The sequence below is a fragment of the Thermobia domestica genome, chromosome 7 (assembly GCF_964235325.1).
Source record: "Thermobia domestica chromosome 7, izTheDome1.hap1.1, whole genome shotgun sequence".
Classification (NCBI taxonomy): domain Eukaryota; kingdom Metazoa; phylum Arthropoda; class Insecta; order Zygentoma; family Lepismatidae; genus Thermobia; species Thermobia domestica.
In genome coordinates, this window is record NC_137460.1 from 70138430 (window position 1) to 70152177 (window position 13748).

At 35.1% G+C, this 13748-nt stretch overlaps 1 protein-coding gene across 1 annotated transcript in view; it reads right to left on the reverse strand.

Annotated features, from left to right (window-relative positions):
• Positions 1 to 13748, reverse strand: part of LOC145690184 (uncharacterized) — a 70608-nt gene that overhangs the window by 37154 nt on the left and 19706 nt on the right. The window contains exon 3 of the mRNA XM_081764819.1: positions 4753 to 4875. Within this exon, the coding sequence (XP_081620945.1) occupies positions 4753 to 4875 (123 nt within the window). The remainder of the gene's footprint in view (positions 1 to 4752; positions 4876 to 13748) is intronic.

The window sequence follows — 13748 nt, forward strand, 5'->3', positions numbered from 1 at the left end:
TTTATAATAGTTGAGGTCATAATAAAAGGAAAATTGTTATATTTCAATAAACAGACGAAGGACGTAAATATTATTTAGTCTTTTTCAATACTTTTTTAAAATTTTACTCAAGATTTCTTCATAGTTCGTTATTAATATACTTACCAACATATCTTCACAAACCAATATAAGTTGATAGTAAAGTAGTTTAGATTGATCGAGCTCCTGGACTTTCAGTATTTCATGTCACGCTTCCCCCCCCCCTACCCTTTTATGAAATCCTGGTTAAACGAACCAATATATGTTCCAGTAAAATAATATAGAATGATCAAGACGCTGGTGTGATGACCACAGTATTTCATGTCACGGACCCCCCACCCTCTTCACGAAATCCTGGCTACGTGCCTGGAACAGTGGAAAAGTTTTTAAAAGAAAAATAAATAAAAACACATACTAGGATTCGAACCAGATTCAGAAGTTTTGAATCCCAACAGAAAGAATTAAACATGCACAGCTATATTTCTCAAATAGCTTTATTTTCATTCAAATATAAAGAATTTACAAAAATATAGGCATAATTCATAGCCTTAATGAAATTAAAATGCAGGAATCAAGACCACATCTTTAGTTTATTTTTTAACATTACTATTAGATATGAGAGTATTACTGTTAAATAGGTGCAAAATACTTTAGTTTACAGCAGGAGAAGCGTTTTCGTTAGCTTACCATGTTAAACTCATTTCATACATTTGAACAGACAATGGTCGTGCTGTTAGAAGAATAAAAATGTACAGTAAACCAGATTACAGCATTGTGTGTACAGCCAACAAAGTAATGAAAATCTGAAAATAAGAGTACATTATTTGCATTTAAAATATTGCGTGAAAGAAAGCAGTCTACTAAGTATAGCACTAAAACTCTTCCTAATGGATGGTATGTGTAGACAGCTATGGAATCTATGTTCAAGAGTGTCTATCTGATTACAATTATGACATATTAGTAGATATGATTGCTAAATTGAATAACCTTTGGAGTGTTTCATATATGCATAACAATAAAATGCCGTATTTCTTTTTTGTTTGTTGGTTAAAACACGTGCGCAGGAATTGCCAGTAAAGTTCCCTAACTGACATAATTTTTATCTTGTTGAGCTCCTATTGCATACAGCATATCAAGGGTAACGTCACCACAAAGGAGAGGGAATTCAATCCCCAAGGAAAAATAGGAATTGAAAGCACAAGATCAGGATATTGAGAACAGACGTTGAAAACTGTAGCAATGATAGAATCGTTGTATGAACACGCCATCCTGCAATTCGATTCACGAGAAGAGTAGGTGATGGCATTCTAATATTCATTAACTCCACTTCTCCTTCTGTTACAGGTAAATGCAGTTGGATTTGAGTCACATGTAATGTTATATTATGTCGTAGGAAAAACAACACCTGGCTGTTTCAAGATTTATAAATATGCTTTAGTAAAGGAAGTACCTGGACAGTATGCCATAATAAGATGAATACAGTATTTTTAAGAAACATATTTCTACTTAAAAGTGATTTATATGATATTAAAGGACTTCGGACTTTAGAAGCTGTGACTTCATATTATTTCCTGGTGGTTTGTTGTAAAGTAGGGAACCATACAATACCAAGTATTTTGACAAATGGAACAGTATCAAACGTACTACTATAGAAAGACGTATACATACTATTTTTGTTTTTGCTTTATTAAGTTGTATACTAGAGGCGTTTTGAAACAGAGCTATCAGATGCCGTATACTTTCAGATCTGTTTAATTAAGTAATAGGTAATGTATATCATCTATATACTATTGCACAGCTAGACTGTTGTTATACACAGAAAGGTCAGGGAATGGGCAGTGTACTACATATACGAGTGGTGCTGAGAATAAACTGAATAAAATACTAAACATAGTTTTCCCTTGTAGAATCATTATGAATGGAGATGGGAGGACTAAAACCACCACTTAGCTTTAATCTTGTAATTCGGTTCGAATATACTCCTTTGATAAGGGAAATAAAGTCACCAAATCTATATTTAATTAAAACTTGAAAGAGATAAGAATAATTAATGTTGTTAGAAGCTTTAGAATAATCTGCGGATAAAATTACTATTGAAGTACGATTGGAAGATCCACGAAAGGAATTAAAATCTCTTAGATTTAATAAGACATTGTAAATACAGTTGTGTCTCCGATCTTATTGGTAAGGACTTAACAGCTTCTCAAGATATGATTTGATTCTGATTGGGTCGAAAATTGGGAACACGAGATGCTGATGAATCTTAGGAGACTAAAACAGAAATGCCTGTTCTGAGAGAGAGCCCTAGAACAAGATGTGTGCAGTATTCATTACAGAGATCGATTATGAAGTGAGGTAAAATATTATTAAATGTAACATAAAATTCTAATGGTAAAGAAACATAAAATTCTAATGGTAGAGAATCAATTCCTGTAGATTTTCCCAGTTTGCCTAGGCGTATGGACTGTTTGACAAGAAGAACAGACCCGATAACACATTCTCTCTACTATAGTCCGTTAAAACAGATACTCTAGGATAGAAACGTCAGCACAATGAGTAGTAGTTGAAGCGTGTAATTGTTTATAATAGTGAAACACATGTCATGACTTTTACACCCTCACACAGAGAGTTATATTCATTCTTAATTGTAGAAAGTAATTTTTGTCTGTCCGTATTTCAAAGATACTACCTGTTCAATGTTATCATATTGATGTTTTGCTACGAAGCATAAAGCCCTACACATACGTCATCTATGCATCGTTAATAAAAGAGCCTTGATCTATTGATTCAATGTTATACTTGATATCTCAATGTTGTTCTATCATATAATCCCTCAATATACTAGTATAGTACTGATATTGCAAGTGATGGTTGGCGTTCCTAGTTCGATAATATTATTCGGTCGTAGAGTATAGAGTTGGCTTAACATGATTTTCCCAAAATTGCATGAGATAATCATTGTATCGTCGTTGCATATGAAGAAGGGTTTCCCATTATGCATGTATCAGAGCTCCATACTCGGGTTTATGTAAAATAAAGATATTAAACTACCACAATCGACTACTTGGAATTCCTGGGATAGAAGGTTCATTGTCATGAGTACAGAATAATGACTACTGAAAGATTGGAATCATAGCCTGTGTTGAAACTGATGTATAAGAGTACGACTGATATAGAAGTTATTCGATCTGAAGGAGCTCGTCCCTGTACAAAACGTATTGTCAGAAGTATTAGGAAATAAGTGTCGCCACATGTCTACAAGATCATAAGTAGCAATTAAATTGGATAGGCTGACCGGGAAGGAAAAATGTTGGGTGATATTTACTAGTGTTGAGCTATTAACACATCCGCGTTAAAATCTCCTCCTAGTATACAAGAAGAGGAACCATTATATAACGCTTAAACGCTTAAGCAAGCTTAGCAGTAAAGAGGATATTTCGTCCCCTGTAGATTCGAACCTGGAGGAGCATAGGCTGTACACAGGTGTATTTTGCACTGTTCCTGAGGTGATACTTTCAGTAGTCGTTTAGAAAACTTCTTGGTAGTCGATATCACTGCGATAGAGACAGCAGTTCCTAGACCATTTTCAGGGACAAGTGAAATGAATGTACCACATGAGCAATGTCAAGAAAGTCAGGTACTGCCACTTCTTGAGCAAATAGAATATCGACTTCTTCGCGATATATACTCGTAAAATCTAGTAGTGTATGTAATTTGACAGAAGAGGTAAGGCGATTTAAATTGACCGTAACTAGTATCAATTATCAAAAATTAAATAACGTTGTTATTTAATTTTAATAACTGTATGTTAAAACTATTTTGTCTTTACAAATTAAATACAACTATTGTTTAAAAAGTAGTTCAGATGATTCCAAGCCATGATACGTAATCAAATGCAGTTGAGTTCGTTGCTCTAGTCGCTGCCTTAACCTAGATTTTGGGGTAGATGTTATTCAGGCAACACTGTAATTTTTATGGATGGTAGCACTGAAAATTCTTCAGCTTCATATTTTCTGTTGAAGAATAACATTATCTAAATTGTGGTAAGTTGTATTTCATTATCTCCTTTCACTTAGGAAAAACAAACAAAAGAAAAATGGTAAATTTTGTATTATTTTTAGTATGTCAGGTTCTTAATAGTCTATAATGTAGACTATTGTGGTTTTCCTTCGTTACAAACTTTCAATACTTTATACATAAATCTTCCAGCATCGAACCGAATTACCTTGTGTGATCACTTTTCCCGTGTACCCATTCTCCTCCAAAAACCACAATAGCCGTGTAAAATAATAAAACAAATCGAGAGATACACTGTCTACTGACTTTTATTGATTTTATTTTTTCGCAACCCTGTAAAATAATGAAGAAAATCACTTACATCTCCGCTTCCAACATCCCTTTTATCCAATATCCTTTTACCCTTTTATTCATATACAAAAATTACTAAAATACTAATGACTTCTTTAAACTTTACCATAGCCGCAAGTTGGTCTTTCTAAAAAAAAAAAAAAATAAATAAATAAATAAAACTAGCTACGAAGCCGTGAAAGGTGACACAATGGAAACCAGTAATCCAATGTATAAGGAAAGACTTGTTTGCAAAATACAGAAAAATATAGCACTACCGTAGCTAGAAAGCCAGGAAAATGCAGAGAAAATTCAGGCTAGAACTAATAAGTAACTCCAATTTTCGATACGACAGTAGTAAATGTTATTTGCAAAGTTATAGCCTACCTTAATGCTCTCTCCTGGTAAACCAGTCCGTCCTACTGGTCCTCTATATCCTCTGTTTCCTTTCGGACCTTCATCTCCTTTTGGTCCTGGTAATCCAGGAGTCCCAGGTTGACCATCTCTCCCCTGGATTATTTTAAGAAGGCAAATTACTGTGTTATAGTTACTTGTTTCAGTAATACTAAATACAAATCTTAGTCAATTTAATGGGAACACCTGGATTCAAAATACGTCAGATGTCTGGGTTGGTAGCGGTCAGGGATGACCGCACGGCTAGGCTGTTCGGGTGACGGAAGTGACAAGTGTGTTGGGTGTGTCACTAGGGACAACATGCAAGATGATGACAATCTACAAAATTCATTGCAAAACTACATTGGTGAAGAAGAACAGTGGTCAAAGGAAAATCCTCAGTGACAGATCCCACCGAGCGTGACAATAAATTGTTACTCATGTCATTACCGTCGTGCGACTGCGCTGCAAGTGACAGAGGAACTCAAGCAGCACCTCCCATAGCCTGTCTCGATAATCACAATCAGCTGCTAGTTTCATGACATGGAGATACAGGGTCGTGTCACACGAGGAAAACCGCTGATAGGGGACCACAACGTTATACTACAATACTAGTAATGTCTGGAATATGCAATATTGACCCGTGAAGACTGGGAACGTTTAATATCGTGGAATGAATTATCCGTGGCATATGACCTAAGAAATGTACGATCCACAGTGCCTCCGTTCAGCCGTGAATGACAGTGGCTCTGAGATGCAGTGGGTCGCATTGTTCTGATTTTCAATGAGTCCTGTGCTAACGCTTGCCGGTTGCGTCACTGTTCGTGATTATGTTGCTACTTCAGGATACCATACGCATCTTATGGCCAGATGTTGTTTTCAGGCAATGCGCCTATTCACACAGTTGAAACTGCCAGGACGTGATTTGAGGAACATCGTGGTGAAATTGAACATATCCCCTGGTTCATTCAACCTTCGGACTTGGGACTTGGGACATCGGTAATGGGACATCTGTAGTCCTTTTTCAGGCAATGCGCCTATTCACACAGTTGAAACTGTCGGGGCATGATTTGAGGAATATCGTGATGAAATTTAACAAGTCCCCTGGTTCACCCAAGTCCCGGATTTGAACGTAATGGGACATCTGTAGTCTGTGTTTGGAGATATGAAATCAGCTCAGATTTCCACCTCAATCCTCTGCAACTAAGCTGAGTGATGCATTGCATGTGAAATGGTGTAATATTCCAGTTGCTCCTATTTATGACCTATGATTTGATTTCACATCGTGTCAGAGTAGTTCTAAGGGCGAAAAGTGGTCCAACGACAAATTAATTTGGAAAGTTGCACTCTCACATATGGTTTCCATTAAATTGACAACATTTAAATAATTAAATCACGTTTCGTGGAAGATCCATTTACTCTATTTATTCTGTAATAAACACAACAATAAGAAGACTGCAGGACGATACGTTTGTTTTACATACACCAAAAGTACCATTTTCAGGTTATCTATCAAAGAAAATTAGAGTATAATTTATTTGAGGAACAATTTGGGTTCAGAAGCACGAGCAACAATGATGAATTTATTTCTATTTATAGATTTTATAGATTCTTTATAGCTTTGATTGACATTGAAAAAGCGTTCGACACTGTAGACTGGAATAATATGTAGTGTTCAATAAACAACAAGTACCCAAAATCTATATTTGAAAAAAAAAAATAATACAAATTTCAAATAATACTTACAAATTCTTACACCTATAAAACTATGCATGATAGCAAACGTTTGTTAGCAAAGCTGGATTTCTCATATGAAAATACTATAGAATCATCTAAAATTGTGTATGGGACAATACATGTGTAGACCAGGGAATCTCAAACAACAAAGAGTTGAGTTGATTTTGAGTTTAACGTCCCGTTCAGCAGCGAGGCTATATGAGACGTGGACCTACTGATTAACGTGGAATCCAAACCACATGACCTCCCACCGGGAATCGAACCCGGGTCTCCCACGACAAAGCCACGGATGAGCTTTCAAACAACAATGAAACATAACAGAAATACATGGACCGCTTGAATGCTAGATAGTATAACTCCAAAGTTGAAATTCTAACATCTTATGTTATTCATATCAAAAGAATGTTATTCATTATTAGCATTAGTATATTAACTTCATAATTATGTTTTTGGTTGCAATCATAAAAGAAATATGAATTTTGCAGGAGCTGTTGAACTTCAAAGTTCTCTTCTGAAATTTTTACATTTTGTAGTTACCGGTACAGAACTTAGCATCCAAGAGGTTTACATCCCAACGTTAGGAGAGTAATGTATCCCAGTTGAATTGCTGAAATGGAAGTATCTCTGATGGTGAAGCACAGAAATCTGTAAATCCAATAATAAGGAACCATATCAACCAACTGCAGAACGAATTTACTGACAAATAAAAAAAAATCCGAGAGAACAAGTCTCAGGAACGTTCAGCAAAACTAGGCAGTTACATAAACATGACAGTTTACATTCTGGAGGCAGCTTACACATACAAGCGAAAACATCAATAATAATACAATTTCAGATAACTAATATTTTTCTGACCAGAGTAAAATTAAAAAAATAAGTCTTAACAGCTTCAATAGCGTAATGTTATCTTCATCAGATGTTAAATGGCATATATATATATATATATATATATATATATATATATATATATATATATATATATATATATATATATATGTGTGTGTGTGTGTGTGTGTGTATGCCATATATATACGGTGTTTCAAGACAACGTTTGGGAGGTGATTCCTGACACCAAAATAAGACGAAAAATGTTTCCTTTCGGAGCTATGGACTTCCGAAAACACGAAAAACATAACTTTAGAGGTCCATAGTCCACAACTATGGAACCTACCGTGATCGGGTCAAGACTTCACTTAGGAACTAATATGTGCGCTATCCAAAAAATACAAGTTTCAGAATCCTGTTACTCACGCAACAATTTTTATAAAAGCACTTTGCTATGGGCATATAATTTTAAGTACTCACAAACTACCTATAAAAATTGCTGCGGAAGTACCGCAGGATTCTGAGACATGGTTATTTGGATAGACACATACTAGTTCTTAAGTGAAGTCTTGACCCGACTACGACCTTTAAAGTTCATATTTCCATATTTTCGGCAGTCTATAACTCCGAAAGGAAGCATTTGTGCACCCAGGTTAGTCTATACTTTTCGTCTTATCTTGGTGTCACGAATCACCTCCCAAACGTTGTCGGTGTAGTTTTGATACACCCTATATATATATTAAAATTCTGAATTGTACTAATAAAAATACAAGAAAACAATTCAAAAGAGAATATAGATATATATATATATATATCTTGACCATAATAATTGACCACAATGAGAACTTACTCTATCTTGATCTACAAGGTCAATAAACAGGGCTGCTATATTAGCAAAAATCAAACCTGCAGAAGCCAAAAGTGATCGAAAGCAAAAAAGAAACACGGCTTCCCCGTCCCAGGATCGCTTGTACTGTACCAAATTTCACAAAATTATATCCCCACGTTAAGCGGGTTTGCATATCGAGGCTCCTAACTATGAAAACATTTACGCTCAGTCCAACCTCAATCATTTCACGAATTCAACCTGTTTTACGTATGTTATTAGGACATAATATCGATTGTGATTTATTCTAAAAACACTTTTATATATTGCAAGAGCTGTAACGTCCAAATATTTACTGAGAACTCATAGTCATATCGGAATAAACAAAAGCGAGTATGGAACAGTAAACTGCTTTCACAAAAGGAAAAAGAAGATGTGTAAAAGGCATACAAAACGGTCGAGTGGTTTGGGTCGATACACTATCAATCACATGTTTGTGAGTTCAAACCCTGTAGCAAGTTGTTCCTTTTTTAAGTGTCTTCCTATTTTCATCCGGAGGCTGAAAATATTTCTTTGAGTAACTCATTGAAAACTTCTTTTGTTTCAAATTCGATTAGAACGGAACATTATATGAATTGCGAATCTTAAATCCATAGCTAAAAAAAAATGAAGTATACTCACTACTCCATTATCCTCTGATTTGTAACGAAAAACTATTTATAAACAGTGGTGACTTCAGAAAATTATCCTCGGGGGGAATTTCAATATGCGGGTGGAGGGCAAACATTGGTAGTCCACATTGAGCACGATCGAATATATGGTCCTGAAGGGGGAAATTTCTTAGCTCGAGAGGGGTCTCAAATTCTCCCTCAGATCACGTCCTGAAAGCATCATTGCTTAAAAGCTTTTCGTAACAAATATAATATTACACTTGTTTCTCGTTCTACATTTAGAATTGGTAAAATCATAACTTATAGAGGATTATAATAAAAGCATAAAAATTACAATACCAATCATGTATAAATTATCCTGTAAGTTACCAACTTTGGGCCAGATTAAAACTCAAATATTTGTTTTCGGATTGCACTTAGAAGTAAATCCTCTCTATATAATCCTGATTGGAAAGCCATCATTTATTTGCAAGTCTGCACTCGTACAATATACATTTTCGAGATTTTGATTTTGGAAATGAAGTGTATATAATACTGAATAGTAAAAGTAGTAAAATAAAAAAATCGTATAAATATTAAATAATTAATTAATGTTTAACACTAATTAATTAATCAATATTTATACGATTTTTTATTTTACTATTTTTACTATTCAGTATTATATACACTTCATTTCCAAAATCAAAATCTCGAAAATGTATATTGTACGAGTGCAGACTTGCAAATACATGATTATTAATCATATATATTGGTCTCTATTCGAAATTCTATTTAATCGAATCCGACAAGAACACAGACAGAAACATCGAGAACGGGTGAAAAAAGAGAGAGAGAAAAACGTTGTACCCTGCGGGGACTCGAAGCAAGTTCAAATGGTGCTTCACAAGCCGAACGCCTTAGACCACTCGGCTATGGTAGCAACTAGTGATTGTAGCAAAGGCTTCGAGTAGTAGTTCTTATTACAGAATAACATTTTCTATTGCCTAAAATTTAAACCTAATTTACTTTGATATAATATATCTATTAATTTGTTACATGAACACGTTTTCGTTACGTTGATGAATGATGTATGTTGTTGATATAGATTCTATTACACGTTCTTTCGTAAATATTATAGAAAGTATCAGGGTTATTTATGATCTTTTATGATCTTTTATGGAAATTGACTGGCGCATGCGCAGTACACAGACAGTTCAATTGGAAGGCGAGGAAGGAAACGCTAACACACTGTTAGAATGTTTCATCGCTATGAAGTATAAAGAACAGCTAAAATGTATTTTACGCTTGTCATTGCGTAAAGAATCACCAGGTTAATGTTTGTCCAAGTTCTCACTAATCAACTGGACTCATGAAAAATAATTAATATTGTCATCACTGCACAATATGAAGAATAAAGAACGTATATTACACCAAATTGTTTTCGAATTCGAACTTAGCTAAGGTAGGGACAATAAACAAAATGTGATTTATTCATTAGAATTGAGATAATTCAATGAAACAAGAAATTACATAATCAAAAGGAAAAATATCGTTAAAAAGACAATAATACTTTTATCTGAGATGTGAAATAAAGTTATTAATTAACTGAAATGAAAGTAATATTGGGCATGATATAGAGTAAGAAAAAAAAGTAAATGTATTCTTAGAAACGTTCAAAGTAAATTCACAAATACTTTTTGAAGATATACTACTCTTCCTTTACGTTTTAACGAACTAATAAGTAAACAAGCAAAGGAAAAGAATGTAGAACGAAAGTATTGCTCTTGAAAAAATATAATAAATAAGTGAAACTTAAATAAATGTTTACACAAAAAATAACACACTAGTACTTCGTGTAGTCACCTCCAGAGTCAGTAACTTCTTGAAGTCTGGAGGGGATACTAGATACAAGTCTCGAGCAATACGACGGTGTGTCACGAAAATGTTGCCACAGTTCCATAACATGATTTTGAAGAAACGTTTGGTCTCTGTCTTCACGTCTCTCTTCCCATTCTTGCACCATGTAGGCCCACAGATGTTCAATTGGGTTCAAATCTGGGGATAGAGAGGGCTACTCAATACAAATTAACTCTGGATGTTCACTTAGCCACTCTCGTGTTTGCCGGGAAGTGTGAACAGCACTGTTGTCATGCATAAATATATATTCTTCCTGTTCGGGGAAGTTTCTTTTTAAGGACGGTAACAACGTATTTTCGAGGATATTAATGTAAACACTGCTGTTCATTCTCTCAGGCACCGCAACTAAATCTCCAGGACCAGCAGTCGTCATGTATCCCCAAAAGTGTGCTGATATTCGTCCTGAACAAGAAGTTCTGATAATATTTTGTTCAGCATACCTGGTTCCGCGCGGTCTATACAATATAACTCTGCCTTGTTGGTTAGACTTGAAAACCTTCTCGTCGGTCCAGATGACTAAGTCCCAATATGACTGAGGTTGGGTTATGTTATTCTGTGCCCATTCCATTCGTCTGGCCTTGTGAGTTTCAGTCAGGAGAGTCTTCCTAGCTTGTCTTGAACAGTGTAGACCAGCCCCCAATAATCTTCTTCTTATTGTTTCGTGAGAACAATTATATTCTCTGGCTTTGTCCAAGAGGATTGACGTGTGGCATAGAGGTCTGTTGATTACTTCTGTAACTAAAGCTTGATCTTGAGCTGCAGTTGTCACTTTTGGCCTTCCACTTCTTAACCGAGACCTGAACCATTCACCACCTTCTTTATGTCGCTGAACCCATTTCTTGACCGTTTTCTTGTCACATCCCAGATCTCTAGCAATCTGAGGCACAGTTTGTCCCATTTTTGCTCGGCCTATGATTTCTCCTCTCAGAGCAACAGACAGTTCTCCACAACCTTTAGAGCGAGGCATTTTTAGAACCTGTTAGAAATTTGCGTTCTGGCGTGTATGACAAATGTCGGTAAAGTGGATCTTTCTGTTTCTACTGCGCATGCACCAGTCAATTTTCATGAAAGATCATAAATAATCCTGACAATTGCTGTAATATTTATGAACGAATACGTAATAGAACCTATATTAACAACATCATTCGTCAAAGTAAAGAATACCGTAAACATAAAACAATTTCAACAGACTATTACATCAGGCCAAAATAGGCTTAAACTTCAGAGAATACAAAATAAATTTCATACTGTAACAAAAGATTGAACATGAAACACGCTTACTATATTTTCAACTTGTCACATTAGCCGAGTGGACTAAGGCATTCGGCTAGAGATTCTGAGGCACCATTCAAGAGTAGCTCGAATCCCACTACAGTACAATTTGGTTTTCCTCTTCTTGACGTTTCTGTTTGTGATCCTACCGGATTCTATTAAATATAATTTCGTAATACGTTAAAATATACGTAATATTTGAAGTTCTTAACCTCCCATTATTACATTTTTCAAGCTCAGTTGAGAAGAAAGAGGGAAAATGAAAGTACAAAGATTTACAAAAATTACTTAGCATTTACTGTCATTGTAATTGTGGATATTTTATTTATGAAAGTGTATAATGAACTAAAAGTATATTTAGTAGGTCACATGTCTCCATTTTTCGATTCTTACTTGAAAGTTACAGTTTAGGCGGTGACATATCGAAGACCAAGGGGGTTGAGGGGGTTGTAACCCCTCCCATTGAAACTTTTATATTCTATTGAAATAAAAAGTGTTTCAGTTTATAATCTTGGAAAAGCAACAATCACTGTGTGTGAACGACGGTTTATTTATACTACGATTTATCACTTCCAAATGTGTAGAAGATGTGACTGGATATTGTGTATAATCATTCAAGAAATATAAGACAACGAAGGGACTTCGTAAACCCTTCACGCCACCCCAGGAGGAGGAAGTGCGTCCCGCCGTCCCTCGGTTGGGAACTACTGCTTGCGAGGGAAATATTCTAACAGTGTGTAAGCGTTTCATTCCTCGCCTTCCAATTGAACTGTCTGTGTACTGCGCATGCGCCAGTCAATTTCCATAAAAGATCATAAATAACCCTGATACTTTCTATAATATTTACGAAAGAACGTGTAATAGAATCTATATCAACAGCATACATCATTCATCAAAGTAACGAAAACGTTCATGAAACAAACTAATAAATATATTATATTAAAGTAAATTAGGTTTAAATTTTAGGCAATAGAAAATGTTATTCTGTAATAAGAACTACTACTCGAAGCCTTTGGCACAATCACAAGTTGCTACCATAGCCGAGTGGTCTAAGGCGTTCGGCTGAAAAAGAACCCTTCGAACTTACTTCGAATCCCCGCAGGGTACAACGTTTTTTTCTCTCTTTTTTGTCACCTGTTCTCGATATTTCTGTCTGTGTTCTTGTCGGATTCGATTAAATAGAATTTCGAAGAGAGACCAATATATATGATTAATAATCATTTATTTGCGAGTCTGCACTCGTACAATATACATTTTCGAGATTTTGATTTTGGAAATGAAGTGTATATAATACTGAATAGTAAAAATAGTAAAATAAAAAAATCGGATAAATATTGATTAATTAATTAGTGTTAAACATGGCTTTCCAATCAGGATTATATAGAGAGGACTTACTTCTAAGTGCAATCCGAAAACAAATATTTGAGTTTTAATCTGGCCCAAAGTTGGTAACTTACAGGATAATTTATACATGATTGGTATTGTAATTTTTATGCTTTTATTATAATCCTCTATAAGTTATGATTTTACCAATTCTAAATGTAGAACGAGAAACAAGTGTAATATTATATTTGTTACGAAAAGCTTTTAAGCAATGATGCTTTCAGGACGTGATCTGAGGGAGAATTTGAGACCCCTCTCGAGCTAAGAAATTTCCCCCTTCAGGACCATATATTCGATCGTGCTCAATGTGGACTACCAATGTTTGCCCTCCACCCGCATATTGAAATTCCCCCCGAGGATAATTTTCTGAAGTCACCACT